Source organism: Mizuhopecten yessoensis, unplaced genomic scaffold (genome assembly GCF_002113885.1).
Source record: "Mizuhopecten yessoensis strain PY_sf001 unplaced genomic scaffold, ASM211388v2 scaffold4805, whole genome shotgun sequence".
NCBI classification, from domain to species: Eukaryota; Metazoa; Mollusca; class Bivalvia; order Pectinida; family Pectinidae; genus Mizuhopecten; species Mizuhopecten yessoensis.
The window spans coordinates 23,569-51,022 of NW_018405730.1; the positions used below are offsets into that span (position 1 = coordinate 23,569).

Here is a 27,454-nt window from a genome sequence, read left to right on the forward strand (position 1 = left end):
GTAACATGTCCCCGGGGGGACAGGGACTTGTTTCATTACTATCATGAAAGTGGACACGTTTGACGTGCTGCACAACCTGACAGAATAATGTATTTCTTGCGTAAAAATAATCATCATTAATACATTTATGAGCAGTACAACTGAAATATTGTTTTCAACGTTTTTATTATCGCACCTTGCCGTTGTTTTTGACACTTCTATTCAAACACCTGACTTTTATTGTATATTAAACTTTTAATGAGTATCTGACAGAATAAAAGTACGGTTAATCAGTCTAACATGAGAACTAACCTTACAGCCTTCAGGGTTTTTGTTTACAGCTGACATAAAAAAAACGTTGTAGAGATATAACAGTGGTAGTGGTTACAGCTATAATACGGAAACGTAGGGATATAACAATGATATTTGTAGGAAAAAAGGTAGAGATATAATATTATTCGTAACAGCTTTCTATTTTTAGCTCACCTGACCCGAAGGGCCAAGTGAGCTCATGCCATGGTGCGGCGTCCGTCGTCCGTCCGTCCGTCCGTCGTCAACTTTCTACTTAAACAACTTCCTCTGAATAACGAAGAGGCCCAGGCTAATGATATTTGGCCAGTAACATGCTGGGATGAAGGGCTACAAAGTTTGTTCAAATTAGTGACCTTTGCCCATTGTCAAGGTAACAGTGGTCAAATATGTTAAAAACTTTAAACAACTTCTTCTGAATAACCAGAAGGCCCAGGATGATGGTATATGGCCATTAACATGCTGGGATGAAGCACTACCAAGTTTGTTCAAATGAATGACCTTCGTCTATATTCAAGGTCACAGGGGTGTAAAATATGTTGAAATCTTTAAACAGCTTCTTCTGAATAACCAGAAGGCCCAGGATGATGATAGTTGGACATTAACAAGCTGGGATGACCTTCGCTCAAATTCAAAGTCACAGGAGTCAATTGTCTTAAACCTTTAAACGACTTCTATTGTACATGGTGATGATATTTAGCCAGAAGGATATTGGCATGAAGGGCTACGAAGCTCGTCAAATTAATGACCTTCGCCCATATCCAAGGTCACAGGGGTTATTTGTCTTAAAAACACTAAAAACAACGACTTCTTCTGAATGAATAAAGTGCCAGTGTGATTGCTTGTTCATGTGAATGACCTTGACACACTTTCAAGGTCACATCTGGTCCACAGTGCATCAATCTTAAATGTCATCTTCTCAGTAAACAAAAGGTATAGGGCCATTAGGGTGGTGATATTTGACAAGTAGCATTCTGGGATGAAGGTTATAAAGTTTGTTAAATTTAATGTCAATGTTTGACTTTCAAGGTCATAGACCTTGGGTCAACTGTGTTTAAATCGTTTAACAGGTTTTTCTGAATGACTTGAGTCAAGACACTGATATTTTGTCTGTAGCTTTATTTTAGTACACTTTTAAGGTGACAATTGTGAGATTAATACCTGGTGAGCGATGCAGGCCCATTGGGCCTCTTATCTATTAGAAACGTAGAGAATTTAACGGGAAACATTGTAGAGGGAAAGAGTATAAAAAGAAACATTGTAGAGGTTAAGAGTTGACAGGTTAACATTGCAAAGGTTAAGAGTTGACTAGGCAACATAGAAGATCTAAAACAGCGATTGCTGGTAGAGTATTTTTGTAACAGTTAACCTTCATACAATGACAGATAAATCTGACTATTGTATATGCTCTGTATTACAACTATACTAACCTTACAGTATCAGATGAGAGCTGTTAGACCAATGCCGTTTTCGTTCGAACGATTGAACCAGTCGGACCACAATTGTTCGTTTATTAAACAAGATCGGACGTAGTAATCTGATGCTGCTTTCAGGCGGGCCTTGACACAGCCTTGCAAGGCCTGCATAAACATTTGCAGGTCCGCCAGTACTTATACCCGAAATTGTTACATTTAAAAACGGACAAACCGGTTGTTGTTCCGCATAAATGAACAGGCCCCAAATAACTCTTTCATGTCGACGTGACGTCATTACATTTGTGACATTATAATCGAAACGTAAGAGAAAGGTTTCTCTAGGCTGTTCAATTTGAAAATGAAAAGATATTTCCTATTTGAAGAGCAAATTGACATTGTAAATGACAATGTATTGTCAACGTCAATGTCTTATATACGTATTAATATATCAAAATTCATCCTGTTCACAGCTATAATTCTATAATTTTGAACATGATTCGAAAAACAAAATCACAAAGGTATAATTGATATAAGTTGAAATATTATAGCACAGAACCGAATGAATTTTATGTATCATGCCTATGTAGTAACAAATGTACCAATAGCGTAATGCCACCATACATGAACAACAAAGTCAGAGTTGAAATTTTCACATTTAATGATTTTTCTATCACAGATCTCCGATGTCAATACATCACAGAAGGCACTCCGCATTCTCAACAATAAAACATTTCTCGTATTTGAACATAGAACATTTGGTCTCTAATAATGTATGACGTCTGTTACAACACGTTAAACGCTATGACTGAATAACCTCTGTATTACAGTTAATTATTTATTATAATCTACTAGTATATCAATCACATATAGCTATGATATTTTGGAATGCAAAAGAAGCATGAATGAAGTCAAGAAATACTGTCTACATATGTGATGCTACTGCCCTAATGCTTCGCTGGATCGCAGATATTATCATCAAGCCAAATAAGATATATTAGCACTCAGTGCTTTGCAATAATTATATACAGGTTTTCTGGTATCACAGCAATCGTGCTGTTTCGTTAATATAGAAGCTTCTGATGATCATTTATATTATACTTATACCAAAATGACGAAGCATCGTCATCACATTAAAACATAACATTTAACACAAGTGACCGACAAGCAATAAAATACATGATTGTGACAAAACAGATGTACAATTATACCTATGCCATGGTACGTTGTCTCATTGCCAACTTATTTACAACTTCAAATGTCATGCTTGAACAGTCGGCTTCAAACAAAACAATATGGCTCAATATGAATCATGTTGCTCGAATGTACTAAAACAAAGTCCAAATTATTTGGAATTTGAGATAATTACGTAATAGTCTAAATTATGGGACAGGTGAAACAACGATTCATACGGATATGAGACGAATTACGAGATTAAAGAAATATTAATTTCCCTATAAGAAACACTTTTTAGTGTGTCTAAAATGTAAACACATTGCATCAATATTACATTGACAATTAAAAATTGTTACTTTTGAATCTATTTGACACTATTTACCATGTAATATTATGAGATAAACTTCGATCAATAGACAGATTTCGATCGTAGCTTTTATTGTTTAACTTATTATTTCTCCAGCCACTTGATCTATAATATACATCAAATGTACAATTATATAATGCTACGGTTCAAAGTATAATTTTAACCATTTACAATGGTTTTTAAGACAATGCTGTTCAGAGTTTAACTCCGAGCTATATTTTCCATTGATTGTATAAAGACTAATACATTGCCATTTATTATCACTTCATTCATTTGCAAATGTAACACTGGTCGTATCATTAACAGTAACATCTAATTTTGATTAATCAGAAACATTATAATCATTATCTACAATTTGATACATAAGTAGTTTCTTTATACATTTTAGATAGACACTTCAAAATACATTTTACTCGTACACCGGGACGTTTTCGCCTATTCAAACTCTCGCCCTCATGGCAATACCAAATTTTGCCGTTCACATTTTACTAAAATGTTAAGTAGATCGTGTACTTATATTCTCCGTCATTATCGAGACCAAAAAGGCGAAGGTTAGATTGCAGCGATAACATTCCAGTATACAGTTATTATTTGTACAATGTCCATCAGACAAGAACTCTTCAATTTATATAACCAGAACATAGTAACACATCGACAATAACATTGTAATGGGAACAACAAACATTGAAAACGATACATACAGATATTAAAAGCTTTGCAATTTTAGCACAGTGTAGTATGAACAAAGGATCGTACTGATGACAGCATACACTTACATACTATTATGGCAGAAAGATTTGTCGCTTTAGCGACTATGACGGAAAATGACATACATAATGAGATCGACAGGAAAGACGCAAAATGTATGATGTAGCACCACTTGGTGCATTGTTAACCTCTAAAAGCACCAAAAGACAAATAATATAATGTAAACAGTAGCGTCTTCTTAACCTTTTAGGTGATGCATTCTCAACACGAGGTTATCCTATGGATTTCGTGTCAATCTTTCACACCCAACTCTGTAAAATCAAAAACTGGTAATGTTATTATATACTTTATATATAATCTGCCCTATTCAATCATCCCTTTCTCTGTCATTTGTAAAACAATCACTTGGTTCGTTCTCTCAGTGCCGGTCTACTGACAACAGCACTGCAATCACGAGTAGAAACATGGCTGAAAGACAAATAGTTTCCATCATCCCGTTCAGACAAACATTCGTTACTATTTCGCAGACACTTCACCATCCTGTCTCTTTCTTTCTATTGTCGTGTCCTCCCCTTACGCACAACCACATCTGTCTACTTTCATCCTGGGCAATCGCGTTAATGCTATGTTAGAGTTATGATCGAAGAAAAGCATGGCTAAGTCGGACATTTTAGTCGGGGTACAGCACGGACCAACATTGCTCAGCGCTGACTGTGGCTGGCTTAAGGTTGGGGACGGTGCTTGCTGGATCACATGAGCGTGAAGTGTATCGTCCAATTGTTCGCCCTTGCATTCCCCAGCGCAGTAGTAGGCAGCGTACGTTAAAGGAGCTATCACAAAGTCCCACCCAAACGCAACGAAATCAACTTCCAATGGGTATCTGCAACACGCGGTCTCCTCTCGCTGGTCACAATAAAGCTCGGCTGATCTCTTAGAGCGTGTACTCTTCCTAAGAGAAGTACGCATGTCCAGCATTGGTTCCTGTAAAATATGAACAATATACTAATAATAAAAGATACTATTCATTTCTTTGTGTTTAGACTACTGGAAATTATGGCGATGGGGAAACATTTAAATTAAAGCGAAACTGTCAACCCACGATTATTATTTAATAGATTATTAAGCTGACAGATATATCTACATATAATACATAGATTTCAACAATATTGCAAACAGATTAAAAAATCAAAACACGAACATTTCCACTCGTGACAATTTTCTCTTTCACTGTATTGCGACCAATTTAATATCACGATACGGATTTCCTCTCATGTGTTTAATTAAAATTAATTTTTGTTTAAAACAAATCGGTAAGAAAGTAGTTCGATAGTTTATCACATGACTATTATTATCAACCGGGGATCATTGTTAATGTCATCATAAAACACGTGCTCATGATTTAATATAACAGGTGTGAATACGAAACACTATGTTAAGTAAACACAGCTGACTCGATCTACTCTTGTAGCTGTGGATTAAGTATGCATATCAATGGTACAGTTTTTCTCTGAGCACGGTACCAACAAGTCACGTGGTGAGTAACAACGTCAATGTGTATGGGTGGGTCTCCCCTAACACCACAACGTCAATGTTTATGAGTGGGTCTCCCCTAACTGTAGAACTAAGTACCTGTATCGTTATGGATAATATATAGATGCAGTAATATACACCCATTTTTATTTGTTTAACAACTAACAATATATAAGGACCATGTCCTATTTTAAAGACATTAAAATTGCATTGCCAATGTGTTTGCTCGTTGAATTATGTGTCATGATTGGTTACGAACTGAAGGGTGTATTCTACACCAGCTGTGTTTGTATAAATAGGGGATAATAAAGGCTACTGACGCGGCAGTTTCACACCTGTCGTACTATACCTAATACAATTACAAAGTGTGAAAAGGTTTTAAAGACGATTTAGTATACGTTTATCTATTTAACTAGACCGGACTGTTTATATCATGATACGCTTTTGTGAGTTTGAATGGGCCGTTAAGATTTATTATGATGACACGAGGACATATTGGATTTTTATGCAAAGTGTTGAACTATTTTTTTCATACATTTGCTCGACGAATCCGTTTTCTTAAACCTAACATAAGTTTATTACCAAAGATCGAAGTATGGTTGTACCAATTTACGTAAAGTTTCCCAAGCGATTGGTGTTTGTTTTGCTGTTGTTTTGTTCTGTTTATTTATTTAGGGTAAGATAATTTCATATTATAAAGACACAACGTTAACCGTTTGTCTTTTTAAAGTATGTGAGTATGACTTTCATATTTTAAAACTATACTAGATTGAGATAAATATGATAGCCAAGAGCGTTTGTATTACATATCGAAAGACAGTGTGTTTGCATAATTCCCGTCCCCAACTGGGAAGAAATCTCCAATAATCATAACTTCCTAAAGCATTGTGGCGTTATTTTCCGACAAATGAACTGTTTTCAGCTTTTTTATATAGTAATGGGTATAACCCGTATATTAATATTGTGACTTTATAACAGCAAGGTAAGTTTAAGGATAAAAGCTCAATATGATTTCTATTGTTTCTTACGTTCTGAATACATACGGATGATGACAATTTTTGTATATATATTTATCACATAATGTACTATGTTATCCAGGGAATATATCCATGTCATATTTTTTTTGCAAATTAACCCATGTAATATCACCTCTCAGCCCTCTCAGTCAAAATGGCGGCTTTTTACGTTTCAAGGTTGCATGAAAATTGTCGTTTTACACGAATAAATGCCTCAAATCTTGGTGATGTGATAAAGAGGATCTTTTACTCGTTTTCTTTTCATATGAAATTTATAAAAAGCGTCTCAAATTTTTCATTTCAGCTCGCCATAAATCTCATGAAATGGTAATTCATGTAAGATCCTATATATATATTAATTAAGGTGGTTAGGATACTGTTATTATTCATCCACAGTAGTTTTTATTCGAGAAGAAAAAATAATACTTGCATGAATGATTTAATGTTTTTAACATTTCATTTCAATATAATGGAACCTTATTTTGACTTACATATCCATCATTTACTCCAAACGTCGGAGGAAGCACTACGACGTTGCGGCCCGCCTCATCCAGTGCCTCCACAACAAGTCCCAGGTTCAGATGGGGTCTGTAGGTCCACTTTTGAACCTCGTCCAAAATATCAAAGTGGTGCCAACCTGCTGCTTTCATATAATGTCGTTTTCTTCTTCCGATTTCCCGTTTGATTGGAACTTTACTAAATTTTCCAGGTGGATCAATGGTGTAAACATATATTTCAGTCATATTTTTGTCGATGATGTCATCTGGGTTGATATAAACCCATAACAATGCTTTGTTGGTTTCCTTTTCTGGTGCGACTTGCATATCGAAGTATATGATGTTCTCAAATTCCGATGACATGTCAGCAGGAACTGTAAAAATGGACAATTTACATATGTTTAATAAAGACGAATTCTTCCCGTGAAATATACCTAGTCTGTAAAATGTCTTTCGTAAAAATACAGCAAACAACAGAAAATGTGAATCCTAAGTATGTTAACATGATCAATAAAAAAACCTCAATAGGACATTTTCGTAAAAAGACTACAGCGGATTTTGTGTATTTTTTTTAATATCGTATTGAATTTGTAAGTTCACATTTATGTACTGTGATTCAAAGCAAGTTTCTTTTAAATTGCCTTTACCACCGTGGCACACTATATTTGAATCGACACAATGCCATCCATTCGATTCAAATATCGTTTTATAAAGTTTGCCGAATTATGAAAAATAATTGTGTTTTTTTTACAGTTGATACAACTTAAGGCGAAACCACAATTAGGACTTTAGTTGATATTTATGTCATGTTCTGAAGTATAGCACGAAGCAACTAAATTGTAAGATAGTTTAATTTCAGAAATATTTTAATATATATAAAAATAATGATAATTAAGATTAAAAGTCTACTATAGACCGTTTGTGATGTATCTTGATACTAATATGAACTGGTAGCCCTTTAATATTGATTTAGGATAAAACGAACATGTTCAAACTGAGTCTTCTGGTTCCAGATATCGGAGTGTTACATTTAAGAATTGAGCTTTTCCTATATTGTCGTCTCATTTTCAGTAATAATGACATTTTTGTTACATCAGTCCTCAGACTGACTTACTAGACATCGGGTTGTGATAATTTGGATATGTTTCTGGAGCATGCTTACAACCATCGCATTCATAGCTGATATTTCTGCAGTGCCTGAAATTGTGATTGGAACGACCCCGACATTATCAGATTACAAGCTAACCAACGACTTACGTTACAAAACAACAAGCACAAAAACAAAAACTCTTGTTTCCAGCTATCACTTATTACTCACAGCCAGAAAACATTCATGACCCGTTTATATCCACTCAACTTAGATGTATGAGGGCAGACCACATTTCTCTCCAATCCAAGACAGGAAAAACTAAAAACAAAAGGGGGCATTGTTTTTCCCTCTATCATCCAAACACGCCACCAACTGAATGTATCAAAATTAGTAATGAAGTATGTTTGCATAATTCGTTCTTAGAAGAAAATTTTGAAGATACATTCTTGTACTGTCTATTATTACTGCTGAACAAATCACCTCAAATGCATAGTCGTCAATGGGAAAATCCCCACTAATGAACGAACGGCTGCCAGTGGCTGTTGTACAACTCCTTAAGATGCCTCCTATAGTGAACCAGTGCACAAACTAAATGATGAACCTACAGGTTAAACATATCGGATCTTAACTACCTATACCTGCAAGACACACATAATGTATGACAAATTAAAAATTCATTATGTGGATGAAGAAAAAGCTTAATTTAACATCATGCCTAACAACCTGTAAACAAAAGGAGCCACTTTTGAAAAGCCATGCCATCTTAGCTGTGTCAACAGAGAATGAGAGATGACACAGTTTAGCTATAGCCAAGGGGATATTGTAACTGCAGATCAGTTACATGATTGGTATCAATAAACGATGATTCCTCTCCTTTTGACGACCAGAAGAAATAAAATTGATTTAGCGGATCAGCTGTTTAATGTTACAGTAAATGTACTGTAAAACCTCGATATTATGCCCCTCGTTTAATTTTCTACCTCGCATTTTACTGCCAATATATTTCATGGTCAATCATATTTTCTCAAGAATTTGTCAAAAACATTTCCTTCATTTTATCGCTCATCCCCTTTACAACACCAAAATTCCATTTCACGCATGGTGTCAGTATAACGAGGTGTATAATATAAGTTTTAAATCTTAAGTCTTAAGCCACCATTTCAAAATGACCACAAATAGGATCTCTGTTACTCTGATTCTAGAAAATATATATCATCTGCCATATATTAATGTTTATATCTCGACATCAGACTAACCATCAGAAGTCCAAGCACTTTTCATTATACTATGAATTGCTGTGTTCAAACTGGAAAACACCTACGTCTATTTTTGAATTGTTGCTGGGTTCCTAAACCAGACACTAAACGATGGGTTAACGCACATCTCTTCCTGTGTATCTGTATAGTACGTGATGTTCCTGTGTGTCGCTGTGTAGATTACTATAATATGTGTATGTTGTATACGTACGGTTGTGACAAATGATCAAATACTTTTGCTTGTAGTGTAAGATATTACTAAAGTAATACCGTATTTATAATATGTAAACGTATCAGAGGAGAACAACGATCATTCTCTCTCCTGTCCTTCAGTGTAACACATATATATTGATGATATGCGAGGATCAGGTAGAAAAAACTAAAGGAAAACAGGTATGCACGGAGCGATACTATTTTGATGCGATAATGCTAACAATGAATAATTATGAAATCTTCCATGCATAATGTTAAAATGAGTATATTCCCTTTGAAGAAAAAAAAAAGAATGATAAAATAAAATAAAATCTGTTTTAACTGGAACAGCCAAATAATTGATTAGCATGTATAGAAGACTCCCTTTTTTAATACCTTTGTCAATATTGCTACATCTACACTGTAGACCAAGTGAACTTTGGAGTTTTCAGACAAATATCTTACGTTGTTAAGCTTTCTCCATCGAATTACACTGGCGGTTTAAATAGGTACTTCGACAGTTTCAACTTGAAATCAGTTCAGAGCGCTGCTTATGATAATATGGTATATGAGTGATCCCAAAATAACGTAAATAATAGCTTAGGCAAAGGGTAAACTATTCAGTATATTTCTTAGGGGTTGTTTTTTTAAGGTATTGTTTCCCTAAAATATAGTAATGTCTTACACTGAAGGGCAGGACGAAAGATATTTCTTACACAAATGTTTTTTGTGGTATTAAGTTTCATTTTATTTTCAATTGAAATGAGCACTACGTTTCCTGATCTTTTGAAACACTAGCCAAATGATAGTATAAATATTGCACGATAAAAAAAGTGTGTTCAGTGCTTATAAAAATAGCCAACTGTCAAAATATACAATATATTGAACATGTATGCGTCCATATTTCAGCCTGGCTGTCGGTAATAAGCGATGTACTCGCCGTATTGCACTTACAAAGCTGAAGTGATAGATTTTGATGAATAGGCATATTGATGTAGGCAGACGTGTGCCACTGACCCTGACTACACCATTGCAATGTAACCTCGACCCATATCCCGTAATAGACGAAGGATATCGTCTGGATCTTGGGCAAAACGAAGGTACAAAAACGCTCACTTGTCGACAATTCTCAACTATATATATACTGTTCGCAGTGCTGTTAAATGTTAGCTTAGTAGCGAGCGTTCTGGAACGTGGGTGATAGGTTTGAGGATATATTTGCGGATACAACTATAGTTCAAATGGCTAAGGAATATGTATATGAAATGTATTTTTCACTCCTACCTTGTGTATATATTCCTTTGGACGATTTAAGTGAGCTATCTTTTAATCCAGGTAAGACATCTTAGATGTGTAATATGTCCCACTATACTTCAATAGTAAAATATGTATAACGTACATACTGTTTTCAAAGTAATCGTATTCTTATTGATCTAAATGGTTTTGGATGAAGCTTGTTGTTCTATAAACAGTGATTAGTTAATATCTCTATCGAAAATGATTATATGTGTGTAGTGTACCTGACGATACCTTTAATATGAAGTTATTTCTGATATGTTTTCTCACCATATAATTTATTTTTACATAATTAAAATCATTTCAAACCAAAACGTTCAGTATTGCCGTTTTTAAGTTAAAATCATACATAAAACTTTATGATGATTTTCGATAAATATTTAGCCCACAGTCTTCTGTATTACTATCCGACTATTTTAGCAGCACTTGAAATACTATAAATGGATACGAAAGGCATTATAGGATTATGGTAAATTTCGTTATATTACGATATTGATGTACCTAGAAGAATTAATTAAAAGTAATATGCTAAGCCAGCGATCCCAGTTCCGCTGTATCTATACAAGATATGCCTCTGTTAGTAAAGTCACTTATAGCAGTGACTGTCTCGAAGATAAAAACAGCATTATTGTATGTTTCATTAGCTGTTGGAGTCGTTGTGGTAACCTTAACTTTTCAAAACGTATCTGATTATGGAATGGATAATATGTGTTGATGTGACAGTGATCATTAAACACATTCAAGACAAAATAATTTAATGTTTTGGCTAAACTTGCTTCATTATCCTGCGGCTAAGAGAGCCCATTAATGTGTTATGCATTAGTCAATAATGCATTAATACAATTTTAACTCGGTATCATAATAATTGATACTCATACCACAAGTCTTACACTGTAATTGACATGTAATAAACCCAATGGTATAAGTGTGTGTAGCTTTGTCAGTAATCGGTCCTTTGCTAGTGAATGTTTTTTTTATCGTAACATTAAAATGTAATTTAAATGACAGTCATATACATACGTTCTTTTGCAAAGCTATACGTTCTTTCCGGTTGCCCATACTCCTCTTGCACGTCTTGGTACCGCAGTTTTTCCTCCTTCCGTCTACTAGGTGAATCCGATTGCATTTGTGCATTTTCATATTTTTCACGCAATCGTAAAAACGATGGTACTTTTGGTAATCGTTTTGCTGTTGTGTTGGGCATGCCAAGTACATCCAGTTTCAAGACATGCGAAATTCTGTTTTTTATGGCTTCCACTCGATGTCGTTTCTGTTCATCGCGAATTCTACACATTTGACACTTTTTATGTTTGGGCTCTTTTACTTCTTCATAGTCATAAAATGAGGTTGCATTTGTCGTATCATTGAGCACATCGTATTCAATATCGGCATTGTCATCACGTCTCAAAGTCAACTCCGGTAAAATTTCTGAATAGTAATCATCAGTATATAACGGTTGTGTTATTTTTTCTTGCTCTGGAATGGAAGTTAGTTCCTTGCTCTCCTGTTCTAATGCTTGATAGGTATCGTTTGTTTGGTTGATCGCTACAGCATACACTGTAGAGAGCATCACAAGGAACAGGAGAGAATGGAATAGGCGATGCATCCTTTCGCGTTGACAGCTATCAGCTGATTGTACTTGTATAGCGGTTACGTTACAGATGGTTCGGTGCCGCGGCCCTGAGCGCGCTTTTATAGCGACCCAGTGGTCAAGCTAACGCATTGAATCATAACCGTCGTATCAATTACACTGTAGCACAAGTCCGGCTGAAAGATTGACAGACTTCTCGTCGATCGTACAGCACAAGGGTTAGCATTTAGAGATTGTTAAATCTACCCACCCTACCAATTCACTGGCGTGTATTACACTATAGTTCTAAGTCAGCTGTCAGTGGTGAATGCACGTGCTTCTTCATTCTGAAGGGATAAATAGTTTAGTGCCACTGTTTCCATGTACGTTGCCAACGAATATCCAATACGATTACGTCTCACACAAACCTTACCTAGTTGTGTGTCGATCAGATTGTTGTACGGACTAATAAGTCATTGTACGTAGTAACAATGCCCGTGTTTTAAGACGATGTTGCCTGTTAAAATGTGCTACTGAGGACATTTACTTTACTAACATACACATATAAATATCGTGATTCAATTTTTAATAAGGACGGCGAGAATTGACAGGTTATTTGGATAAGAAAGTTGTGTTATCGGGAAACCTTTGAGAACCATAGTTGAATTTTTTTATAAACCAAATGTAGGACAAAAACTAAGGTATTTTCAGCTTCCCTTTTCAATCTTAATGGTAACTTCAGTTGGTTTGAAATTATCATTTAGTAACTTTTTTTTCAAATTATATCTTTAATTTAAAAAGCAGTTAAACTTTGATGTTAATAGAAAAAACAGAATGTATGCATGCAAGGAAACATAAACCGATATAATTGAATAATAAACAAGATTGTATTAACCGGGGTTTGAACAGCGAAATTGGCAAAACAGCCAAAGGCGCTAAAACCTTCAAAATGCTAATTGTTAGATTTAACAATATTTATCCAATACACTATCATTGTTTGAATATAAACTTTATATCAATACTTCGGGACGCATACTGATTGCTGTTATTAGTCCTTATATGCTAATCTTCGTAATAATTTGATAGTTGAATGCTATTATCGTTCATAGTCATTATGCTGTTATGAATATTAATATCATTATATGTAATTATAAGAAGCACTTTTGATTGGTAATTAATCATGTTCACGACGGCAGTTCATACCATCATACAATTATAGTAATAAACTTCAATCCATAAATACAAATTAAACAAGGATAGTCATCGGTCCTCGAATTTACCCTGGTTATTTTTATAACAACTATGATCATACACGTGTATCATACTTACAACAGTATTGAAGGACCTACAAAAAAATGATTGATTCTTCGACAACTACTTCATATCTAAATTAAAATATAAAATGTTACTTTGCGAGGAATAAAAGTAGGCCACTTCCACAAATCACCAAAAAATATGTAATATCTTTATCATTACATTATGACAGATATTTGCATTAGACAGGTTTGTATAATGCGCATACTAAGAAAATGAATATAATGATAGGTAATACGAATGTAGTTAATGTCATGTACTATAGATATATATTTGTTTAAACGTGACGTCAGAATGAGCAACATTGTATTTGTTCTCGCTATAGCTTCCTCCGTTTTTCGCTGCATCTTAACGTTTACATATTAAACTGTTTAAATGTTAGTTTTTTGCAATATCGTAAGCTTCAATGATTTTAGAGAGCATCTAAGCTGTTGATGATTTCAGTTAAATAAAAAACCGATATATCATAAATACATGTATTGGTAAACGCATATCGTAATTACTTGTTATTTGTTTATTTGAAGTTTTTTCTGTAAATAAAGATATCCTTGATTATGTTGTCAATGGAATTCTAAGACGCAATTCAATGTTTAACGTCAATAATATTACACTTATTTCCGTGGATTGTTCCCTTTTTTTCGCCGTTCAACATGTATTTAAAATAAACTTGTTTTTTATTATCTCCCAACCAAAAATAAACACCCATCAAGGGTCTTGTTTTAATTCAAGAATCTCCTACCGCAAGTTGGAAAATTCATTGGTGATGTTTATAGCATGTTACTTTGATATGTTCGTATCTTTTCTATGTATGTACTCTTGGTTTGCGGTGTTATCGGTATAGTTCATTTGCCAAGGACTTATGTTGGGTTATTTTTGTTATATTTGTTTCATGCGCACTTTCTTAACGTTGTTTTTGTCTTTTTACGGTTTCAGTATACCTGTCTAATCTCTCGGCACTTCCGTTTTAAGCCGGATATTTATTTTGTTCCAGATTATCTAATGTGACCTCTCTCCAACCTCTAATTGTTTGCCCATCATAACGTACTCTTCGTTCTGTTTAAATGATGAACGTTTATGATAATTGACGAGTACTGAAGCTGCCAAATATCTGAACATGTAGATGCCATTCCAGTCCGTATCTATCTTTGCCAATTCACAAAAAATGGCATCTGTCAAGGTTTCTGTATTTCCGGCCAAGAGTTGGAACAATCGAGATAAAGATATTGAGAGGCAAGCGTCATAGTATCAGCTCTGAATGGTCAAGGCTTCCCTATCATTATCATACTCTCTTATTCAAACAGAGAGGAATAAATCGTCGCAGTAGCTATAACTACAGGCATTTCCCTTTTGGCATTATATTCAGTGCAAAATATATTTGTTATCTTAAGTGACAGTCCAACCTTCATCCAAGGTGATAAAATTGTAACATGTAATATAGTAGTGATATATATCAGTGTCATATCTGCCTAAGGGAAATACAGAAAGAAAGCGATGATAACGATCATGCTAAGCGCAGGTTGTACAGTGACGCATTACATTTTTGTAACGTTTGTAACATTTTTCAACGTTAGACAGTATGTTTATATTTTCTTATATTGTATTTTATTAAAATCATATTATATTAAAAACTAGCTTTGATCAGATCATTTAAATATAACCACAGTTTGAATTCTGGTTTTCACTACATAAGTAAAGTTTATACCTCAATAAACATATCAACATGTGGATACTACAACTATGTTTATTCAGCATTTTATAAGACATATCGATGTATTTTTATGATTAGTAACACCTTACGTCGTTTGAAATATTTTGTTTACCTTTCTCACGAAATGGAAGGACAAAGAACAGTACTTTGTGCTATGCAACAATATATTATTTACTACAAAAAAATTGATAACAGTCTTTTGATAGATTGCTTATAGTTCCTAATCTAGGAAAACAGTGAAGTAACAAATATTTTAAATCAGTGAAACTTATAAGGAATTTAGACTTGTATTGTATCTTACATAAACAAAGCAATTGATGAACTCTTTGCAATTATTCATTTTCAAAATATAAAACTTGCAATCGTTAATTCCTTTCGACAACTAGTTTTTCGTTTGCAGAAACATAGAGTATATAGTTTGCTGGCATGTGCTGCCTTAAATATTGAATGCCGTAGCGTGAACACTCAACATCCATTATCGAAGTTATTTTAGAATATCGCAGTGAAATGCCATAAGGGGAGATCTCTTGGCTTTGTTCGTGCTATCAATACAGTGAATTAATCTTAATTGCTACTTGCACATCGCGTGCTTTCCCTTAATTCGGATTGCGTAATTATAAACCTTTTTATACTTAAACGTTTCCTCATGCCCAGGCTAGTTATACGTCGTACTGCCTTACAAAAATCGATTGGGTGGCGTGAATTGATCGATAATGACGATTAGGTAAAAGCAGATGTATATACACCGATGATTTGTGCAGTATTTATTTAGTTTTGATCGCTTGTGAAAAGGCGATATTGGTCAGAGTAAACTTTTATCTATTATAATTATTTTTATGTTTTATTAAATAATTGCGTCGGTTTTTTATCATATAGGTAAATATAGGTATTTATCTCTCGTTAATAAAGATTTATTATGTGATTGTAAATATTGCCTCTGATTTGTCCGCGTCATTACTTTCGTTGATGGTCAGTTGACATATAAACATGGGCCTGATTGATATGCTGATACGTTAAGTACATCATTGGTAAATGTAGGGGACACCTTGTAAGTGTCGCATTACATAACAACAGCAATGATCGTAAACAAAAATACATTGCGTGCATTGTGTCTTTGATCACTATCGCAAACTAACATGTGATGTCGCCGATACCTGTACTATCGCTTCAGGCTCTATTCACCTGACAGCTTTGTCAATAGTGCATAATTTTTACGGTTACTCTGATGCCATTGATCATAATAATGGATGCAATAGGGCTGTTAATTTCACGCAGGCTTTGAATAATTGTATAAAGTATTATCATCAAGTTTGAGACGAAAGCCTGATATTTTTTATTAATGTAGAAGATTTCCTGAATATATCGCCCACTACAGGGAATATTTTATTTGTTGATTTGTAAAGGCGGTAACAATTATTTTTGAAGCAAACGTATAACTACGCATTCAATTCATGGAATAACACTGTTGCATAAAGCATATAACAGCACCAATATCACTCCAAACAGCATTCGGGTAGTTCATTGTGCAATTACTTAGACTGTGTTAATATCATTTATCTTATCTCTAATCGGAAACTGATAGTTGTAATATGAATGCGTTTCCTGTACACATACAGATGCACAAAACAGTAACATGTCAAATACCTTCAGTAACTGCATGGCATAATATGCCAAGGATGTTTTGTAGAGATGTAAGTGTCAGTGTGTAATCAACAGGATTCCAGGGTTTATTTTCTTTTGACAAAATACTCAGAGAAAAACAATTAAGAATCAGAGTTGAGGAAACAGATTTAAATATCTCCATGTCACATTTTAATCAAAGACAGGCTAATCGTATCATTATGAATAATATAATAATCTTGGTATGCATCTAAACTATGAACTGGTGCAGAGAAGAGAACGATCAACGTTGATTTGTAGTATTACATACGCTATACCTTAATGAACTGCACGTCACCATACAGCTGTATACTCCTTCTACGACTCATCATTGATGTTAGGGACAAAAGGTGGAAATCGAACTTAATCTAAACTACTAATGTTTTAACAAAAGCTAGGTGAGTAAACTTCATAGTTATAAGAACTTAGAGTGGTACTATTTAAAAATTCAAAAATGTGTCAAGTGTGTAAATTAGGAACCGTGGAACTACACAAAGAGATCATTATGACTATGAAGGTTACGGCAATCCTCTGGGAATATGACGAGGATGACACAACACAAAAAAAGATAAAGCGTTAGTACTGGACTCGTACGGTAATGTTCGTCATACATACCTCTTATAACAAAGCGTCATACTAAGAACACTCCTATTAAACTGCATGCACTGCATGCTAGGGTACGTACATGTATGCTGCATTTTAATAAAAAGCGCAGTATGAGAGAACAGCGACGCAATAAGCGCAGTGTGAGTAAAGCACAACAAATAATTTGTTTGTGTAAATATTGTAATTGATTTCTAATGATTGAAGGGATGCGAATACGGGGTGTTATGCATCAAGGTCATTTGGCAAATGTGGTACATTCCAGGAATTCACAGAGACGGGATGGAGTTAGAGGCATGGTCATTTTTAATTGGCACGGAATGTGCAATTTTGAATGACCTTTTTTTCTAAATTCTTTATATTGATGCTACTGCTAGTCTCAAAATTTGTTTTTTATGAATGACGACCATTTTTCAATTGTCTTGTTTTTATCAAATTACTTAACATGACATTTTAATAAAATGAAAAAAGTCATTTCCGCACAGTGATAGGTTTCTATGTAGGCACTTACACTCAAAAAAAGAGGAAAATAATATGAATAAGATAATTCCTTGAAATATATCCGCCAATTTCTACAAACATAGGTAAGTACAATATGTAGAATCCAATATTGTCACTAATTATGTATTAGACATTAATACTCATTTACAAAAATGTTTGTGTTTTATAAATATAAATATAACAGCAGATTTTTCATTTAAACTTATGCAAACAAACATTTACTCAGTAAGACATCGATATAGTGTCCTTTATTTGCCCCTTTGCTTAACGCATTTTTTTTATCTTTGTAATTATTATCGATTCCTTTTATTTTTTTCCCTCGATTTAACTTCAAACCTTTTTAGAATGCCAAAATGTTGCTATGAAATATTAACAGTATAACGAGATTATATGTATGGATAAGTTTATTTGTACATGTGAGAGTCAACCTTTAGGCAGAAATTGCACGTTCTTCACATGAAATTAATCGGCCATTCAATAAACTTACTCCATAAACATAAACCTAACCTGCGAAAACCGCACTCATAACTTTTTAACAAGTGAATTATCAAGAATGATCAATTTGTCATAAACAAGAAGATGTACGAAATGTTTACAAATTTCCACAATAAATACCATTCTTACATGTATAAAGAAATCCTACCAGATTATATCAGCAACGACAGAATTGCGTTACGTTGCCCATTCAAAATGGCGCTGTGCCTTGTTGCCAAGAGTTGCATTATAACTTGGTGTCGAATATTCCGATAATAATTCCTACATTTTGCTGATGCAGCAATACATGCGTCGTGTTACTTTAATAAAAAGTAACGAAATATATATATATATGCATTTGGCAATTACGCGCTATTACAATCAGAGAGAAATTAAACTATAACCAGGTTTCGATCAATCAAATGAAAATAAAACAGCGCATGAGTTGTCAATGCGCAAACTTTCAGCGTTTAAAACAGTTCGACTTTATATCACATTCACAAATCTGTTTGAAATCAATTTACAAAACCGCATGGGATTGCCAAAGGGGTTTTCAAATAAGGTGAAACTAGAAAAGGCATTTTTGCAAGTGAGATATGTTGAATTCTGTCCCCTAGATAAATCAAAAATTCAAACATATTTCACACTATGACAGGTAACAACGATGATGTTTGTGATAAATTTATCAAACTCTTCGAACTTTCTATTGAGTGCATCCAAAACAGCAGATATTTAGGTCAGGTTCAGATAAGCCGACTCTAGATTAAGTGGTTGTTTTGGTACATCTTTGCTAAATACACTAATATTTTATTATAAATGCAAAAATGATGATATTTTGCAACTAGATATTAGCATAAAACGGCAGGATTACTTCAAGTAGCATATTTAAAATGGCGAGCAGCCGTATTGTCAAGCGTGTCATCATTAAAATATGGCGAAAAAGATGATTAAGCTGTTAAATCCGAAACTGTTTTAATGAAGCTACCTTCGCCGTAGAAGAGTTTAAAATTTGATAAATAAGAAATTAAATAAAAAACTTTAAATATCATAGGGAAGGTCTTTTTTTCAAATTAGATACAATAACATTAACTGATAGTAACACATTGATGAACTTTAGTCGTATACCATTATAATATTTTCCAGAGGTCGATGCATAATTATATTAATATGTAAAAAGAAAGTCGTTTTCCAAATGATGTTTTTCTTAGTTTATTAATGCAGAAAGCCTAACCAAGTAAATATTTATTCCATCATATAACTTTTTCGTCCATTTGAAATAGTCCTTAGCAATAACAGGAACATATCGTCAACACATGGTGACACTATCAGAACGTTAAGTTCATACCAAAAATGCAAAAACAGATTATTCATGCTATAACTTTTAAACAACAGTTAAGTTACATAATTGAATTTTACGGTATTAATTTCTTATAAAACATTTTTATTTCATCATCGTTTCATCTATTGAACAAGTATATCAATCTATCCAAGATACTTTATTACAAACTCGTGAATTTTAATTTGGTTGTTTTCAGACTATGCAATACAATGTCATGTATTTCACAGAATTATATACCAGATGTGTATTGCCCGAGTAGCCAGAATTCCAGATTCCATTATGGCCGAAACTCATCAGTTGTCGTCTACTTATCGGATCGACGAATTGAAACAAGAACCGGTTCCAATTTTTTATCGCAATTTCAAGCTGTTAAAATGTGACGTCATATTCCATCCTCGATGTCATTTTCCCGCAATTGTTGTTCGGTGCAAGTTTTCGGGAACCAAATCGAAAACAACTCAATTGATCGGTAGAAGTAGGTGTACTGTCATGCATATCAAAACTGCTCACATGAATAAATCGGTTAAGTGCTTTATCTAATTAGGGTTTTTGTCAGCTATTTTGGGAATGGGCCTCTGAGCAGGAATTGGTAAAATATCACCGGCATTTGGCAAAAATTAGGAAATTTCATCATTGTCCACTTAATGACATGTACAGGTTTTGGGAGATATCATGGAGAATGAAAACCTACAATGTGATTTGGTTTCCTCTAGCGGTTCCTTACAGTAAAATATATATTAATAAATAAATACATTAATTTTCAGTATTTTTGGTTTATTCAAATGCTCCTTCATGGACGGTAATACTTTGAACGTTCTACATATAATGACTCGGAACTTATATAAACATTCCTTTTAATCCAATTAGGAAAATAAAGACTAAAATAAAGAAAAAACAGGGTCATTTTTTATATATGGGTACCTGTATCGGACCTTATTTACACCTGCCAAAAGCCCTGCTGATAGTTTCATTAATTGATTAATAATTACCAAACTACACATAACATATAGATGTTGGTTGAAAGCATGTAAGATATAAGGTATGCTAATCATATGGTTATTATACATTAGGGCACAACTCAAACAACTTCAACCATAAAAGAACAAATTGGACGTTAAAATAAAGGTCAGTCTGATCTGAGTACATAAATATAAAAATTGTAATTAAAGAAAAACAAGATTTCTTATTCGGCTAAAGTCCTTTTTTACATCTATGAATAGTTTCCGAAAAGGCGTTGATTTTAATATTAGCTTCCATATACAATTGAAAATGTATTAATTGGCAAATATTAATACAAAAGCAGAATATTGGCAAAAAAAAGACAATTCGTGCGTTTTTTCAAGTAAGTATTAAATAATTATACTAAAGTATTTACATAGAATACTGCGAATAAGCGTTTTACAGTAAACGGATAGTGGTCGTTCTACTATACATAAGCAAGTGTAAATACAATCGATGTTTCGAATATTGCGGGACCATCGGGAAGAATTCGAAACATCGGGACTTCGACTCACGAAAAGTGAACATCGAAAATCGAGATCGTGCACATAAAGCAGATTATGATTCATATGTGACGAAACAGAAGCTTGGAAACTTAATTTTAAAGTATAAATACACTTTGACAGAAATAACAATAGCCTTTTCACAAATACACTGAAGCTTGCATTGCGATATTAAATTTAAAATTCCTCCGTTAGTCAATTAAATTTTTCGAAGTCTGAACCCCGTGTTGATGTGGTCCATCACGTGCGCCATGTTGCTGAGAGTGATTCCTGTAGGCTATTTGTTTTCGAGAGAAAACATATTTGACAATCGATTTTAATTAAAACCACACAATTAAGTTGATAACATAATAAACCAATAAACATACAAGCTCATTGTCTCATGGCCCTAGACCTTAATTCCACGAAATGGACCATTTTAGCAAACCATTTTCTTTGACACAGGCCTATCTTTCGAATGAAAAGTAATTACGGTAAATGTATCTTACGGAATGATCAACGCTTTATTGATTATCATTTTGCGTCATAGATAGTTCACACTGCTGATTTAAGAAAACAATATTGAATTAACCAGTTCCAGTTTATTACCTGGAAATAATTAATACCGGGTTGTGTCAACATGGTTACCAGTACTTTTTACTGGAAACGGAAACATGTCTGTGAAGGTGTTGAAATGACCGCGGGATATGTCATTGATCTCGTACAGGTAACATTTCAATTCGATTTTATTAGCTGTAATTTCGACTGTTTTCATAACGAACGGGCCTTACTTATACTTAGGAACAGCGAGAAACTCGACTCACAAAAGTTCGATTCATAAATAAAACCTAAAAGTGTTGTTATATAAGCAAACATTTTCGAACTTTGCCGTAAGTTCGAAGTTCGATTTATAGAGGTTTATGTATTATATTAAATAACATATAAATCTATATAAAAGGCATTTATACATCTACACTGTAAGTCGCGTGTATATTAAGACATTGAATTAAAAGAATGTCTAAAATATAAAGTCTGAAGTAATAATAAGTTCAACAATTTTGCTGTTATGTAACAACTCGGCATTCGTATAATAAACGTAAATGGTTCAAAAAATATTTTGATAAATTTCTTTTCTAATTAAAATGACTTCCCATATTGTCGTCACTTATTTCTTTTTTGTTGTTGTTGCTTAAATCACTATTAAGTATAAATAGTAATGATTGGATAATGGATACAATCTAGATTGTTTTCATTACGGCAACCCGTGAAAAGATCCGATGTCGAGTTTTGATAGTCATGTTTAAGACAGCCGGTGCACAAATTTTGTTTTATTTTCGTTCAGTTTCTATCGCCCTTTACTTACATGAGTCCCGTAGCATTCGTCGTGCGGCAAATTAATTGGATTTAGTTTTCAGCTGTTGTGTCTTCAATTTCCATATGATGTCGTGAAATGTGGTACATAATAAGACGTTATCACGGCGAACGCATTTCCTTACGAGTGAATATTGTTTTACCCACTTTTCTAGTTAGTCTTACTAGCGGTACAGTCAGCTATTTTACCGTGCAATATCAAGCCGTGTATTTGACACTGTTATGATACAGGATGCTCTTTTACCCAAGTAGCTGATCTCCTTTTTGAATGGAACTCTTTGCTTGCTATTTACTTATCAACCCGACGAAATTAATCAATAATTTGTTCCAACACACTCTGAACTAAGGTATTGTGACGCCTTTATCGATCTTCGACGACTTTTGTCCAAAATGTTGTTTGTTTGAAAAACAATTCAGATATGCAATACAAAACAATAAATAACCAAAGGAAATCAACAGTTAATTAGTAAGTTAGTGTATTGCTTAATGGTCAGGCAACGGTGAGGTCATATCGGGCTTGACAAAAATAATAAGGGACAAATACAAAATCTAATAAAAAATAAAAACTGAACGGTAAGAAGTTGTAAATTGAACGTATGAGTACATAGTGAAAATGGTAAAATATTAAAAAGAATTTTACGCAGATATTCAAAACTATTTTACAAATTAATCGCGTGGAACAATTTTTAAATCCGGAACATTATAATATTTGCCTTGAATCCGTCTAGCATCCTCTAATTCGATCAATATGGGATGTCCGTCGCATGATTGGCAAAAGTGCTGATCTCGTCGCCGAAGGAAATCAACAGAAAGACCTATTTAAGGTTTGTACAGGTTTAGAGTGACAATAAAGTAGTGTTTGTTGTCAGTATGATAAAACATCAATATGTGGAGGAAAACTAAATTTTCGTTTGAAAGGAAAACCGTTGGAATATCAGACCTCAGTTTATCCCTCGTCCTAATATAATTGAAAATAGGCTAACGGCCTATTCGGTCCTCGATAGGTTAAATAATAATCTCATATAAATGTAATCATAGAATAATCTCTCAATATACGAGACAATCCTAAAGATTAAATATAAAGGCACAAGAGAAGTATTGTCTACTGACAGGTAAATTTGAGATTGCGATTCCGTGCGTTTCTTTTAAATGACACTTAAGTCATTTTCATATATATTTCTTCGCCTCCCCGGCATTTAAGTATGAAAACGTATCTTTCTTTTTTTCTCTTAATATTCTGATGTACCATTACATCACACTTTAAGTTAATATATTTAGGGTCGCATATTTTATTACGATTGGACAGTGCTGCAAAATTGAAATAAATAACCCATACATGCAGTTTAATATTCAGCAGGCCCTGTCACTGAAAAGAAACTGTGGATCTACCATAAATCTAACTCAACATTATAATCATAATAAGTGTCTTTGGATCTGTTACTTAATCATTTACGCTTACTTTACCGGTAAGATACGATACGAGGTACTTGTTCGGCGCCTACAAATTGCGTTGCTAGTAAAGGAGATCGTCTAGAGAGATTTTCCTGAGCAGGTGTACTCGAGATTGGACAAGTAGCCAGAGAGTCTGTCTCCTGAAGAAAATAATTTCTATAAAATATGACACGTATCACGCCATTTATCGATACGTTCACTGATAAAGTGTCTGTACTATTTCAAATATCTTGACAGAAAAGACATTTATATTTCCATTATATTTCATTGTATGTATAATAAAAATATGCGATACGAGATCTTTTACAAATATGATACGAAGTTTATTTCTCGTAAGTGCCATTTGTGGACTAAAGATTACTATGTAGCGTATTAACTTCGGCATTATACTTTGACAAGTGAAATGTGACAATTTCATGAGCTTTATCTTGAGTTTGCCAGCGCATATCGCGATAAGAAATTTTAACGGATTTTGATAAATACCTCTTTAGCGTGAAATTGAAGAGATGAGAATAAGATATAACTATCCTATTTGGTTACCATTGGACGTGTAGCTGGCACATCCCTTTATCAAGGCTGTGTTCTTTTCTCTTCTTAGCACAGTAAACGCCTATGAAAACGTCAACAAATAAAGGATGTATCTATTCAAAGAGCTCATCGTATACACAAATAAACCAGAGGTTGTCAATTTATATAGACACATACTATTGTGGAAATATGAAGAAGGTCTTGTTTCATAGCCTCCGGTTTCCGCAGGTGATGGCATATGCTGTGTCCATTTCACTTACAAATACGTAGTTTTCCTGTGGTTTCTGAATTTTTGATAAATTGTACGTGGTCAACTTTTATGTATTTGTAATTTAATTAAGGAGACCATTGTTGAAAGACAAAGCTTCGACATACTAGATGAATGTATCAGTACTCATTTGTTTAGACCATATACATGGGGGAAATAGACCTGCTGCATCCCACTATATGATGTAATGGGCGACTAATATACCCCTCTGCAGAATTAGAAGTTTCTTCACTTCAGTGTCATTTCGTTAGAGGGATATTGAAGAACAAAAAATTGGTCTACTGCCCCCATTGGAACACTGATGTTTTTACCCCTTTGACCTCTCTTTCTTTCCTTTTGGAGATGTCTTCCTAGGCATCCAACTTTAATTGAACTTCGGTGTGGCAAACAATGAACAAGCAAACAAATTTCAATAACAGTAGAAAACGGGTCTCTTTTGCTCAAACTTTTGGACAACTTGATTGCGATTTTCACTGGAATTATGTATCAAACGATTGTACAATTGCTTTGGCCCTATTTGTTTCAAAATACGGTTTTACCTCTAGATATTTGATTTGGAATTATTTCCTCTCCCATCCCATTTTTTTTTATGTCAACTTTGATATCCAAAATGGCCTTTATATGGTGACTCAGTCGAATGTTCTGATTCAACTTAAATACACATATGTAAGTTAGTTCAATGCAATCTTGATCTAAACTTTCAGCTTGCGAAATTATTTTGATAGAATTGTGTTTTATTTTGTTTTTAAAGAATATGGTTATGTGTCATCGATATTGAAAATGAAATATTAATGTTTTTGTGACATAACTGAGCGCACAAATATGATTCTCATTGCTCAAATCGATAGAAAAATTACCAACGTCAAGATTACAACAGCAACGTATAAAAATACTCGTTCGACTTCAGCTTTAAAAAGATGACAAAACCAAAGCTGCATTTAAACATGTAATACTTTTTGAGTATGGAGAAATAGTATTCAGTGTAGCTGTTATGAACGTCATGTTCATGTGATCGTCATAATCGGTGGCTAGCTTTAGCACCTTCTGCTAAGTGGACATTTAAAATACCCAAAGTGACCTGCTTGCTCCACCTTTATCGCTTAATGCGTCTATCTGTTTTTTCTTCCTTAACCTACTGTTCCTTTGGTGTCTGCCGTGGAACTCCTCATCATCATACCACCTTATCTTTTGCAAGGACGTAAAATCCCAAACAAAACAAATCAAATTGTGTTACAGATTCATGTGTTAGATGTATTTTCGTAAAACCTTGACATGCAGTGTCAATCCGAAAATATCAAAATAAAAACATTAATTTGTTTTACTCTTGTCATTTCCATAATGTCACGGAAAGTTAACATGCAGAATTTGCCTACGATGCAGAAGACAATCGTATTGATTTTCAAATGAAGTTATACATTTTGTTAGCAAATTAGTAAAAATAATCAAAGCGCCAATAACTCTTTGAAGGGAACTCGCAGTTGTCATACTGACAAAAATATTTTCTTGTCGAGCTATATGGCAACTGAGACAGCTTTGCTTTTCCTTTTTTTACTTAAGTTGACACATTGTGATATGTTGTACATATTTTTGCTCAACCACGCATTGGCTTTGTTTCGAAACGAAACAATTACATCGCAAGTGACACAATTTATCTTTTAGAATGTAGGCGAAAAAGACCTGCAAAATAAAATGTATTGCCTACTACAAAAGAAATCAGACATTTATTATGATTAAATTCTATAAAAAAATATGTTGTTTTTTTTTTTTTTAATAATTTTATAACAACGCTTCCGTTATGAATTATTGTAAATCTGACTTCTGTATTAAACTCGTAAACACGTTTTTGCTTTGTGCTTTCAACTGTTCTAAATTTCGCGTCGAAATAATTACATTGACGACTTTATGTTCATCATAAAAAGTGATATTTTGCGTCAGCTTAGCTTGTATAAGTTTGTAATAAAATATCAATCAATCAAAACACAAATTGTTGCGGGTCACATACTAAAACGACGTCATTTAGTCACGACGTCACGAACCTGTTCTTCATATCACTACACCAATGGGACTTATGTGAGAATTATGATCTGATATCTTTCTATTTTGTTTGGTAAGTCTATATAGTGGCATGCAGAACAAATGGAAATATCACCTCTTAATTATCAATCGTACGTTTGAATATGCGAAACTTTTGACGATTCATAGCTTATTCTAGACTGGCCCCCGTCTTTAGAATATTGAATTATTTACCAAAAAAATTAACAGAACAGTTTCGGTCTAAACTAGGTAAAAAATTGGGTGATGGTAGCCGGTCTAAGCTTATTCTTTTAACTTTATTGAAATTTTCACTGATAATCATAA

The 27,454-nt window shown here is 33.9% G+C and overlaps 1 protein-coding gene across 1 annotated transcript; it reads right to left on the minus strand.

Moving 5' to 3' along the window:
- Positions 1-2,343: 2,343 nt before the first annotated feature.
- On the minus strand, positions 2,344-12,744 carry LOC110449701 (growth/differentiation factor 8-like). The gene is made up of 3 exons (XM_021496735.1): positions 11,849-12,744; positions 6,989-7,368; positions 2,344-4,932 (listed from the first exon to the last, which is right to left on the minus strand). The coding sequence occupies exons 1-3, from the start codon at positions 12,432-12,434 to the stop codon at positions 4,525-4,527; spliced, it is 1,374 nt and encodes a 457-aa protein (XP_021352410.1). The 5' UTR covers positions 12,435-12,744; the 3' UTR covers positions 2,344-4,524.
- Between the last annotated feature and the right edge of the window lie 14,710 nt (positions 12,745-27,454).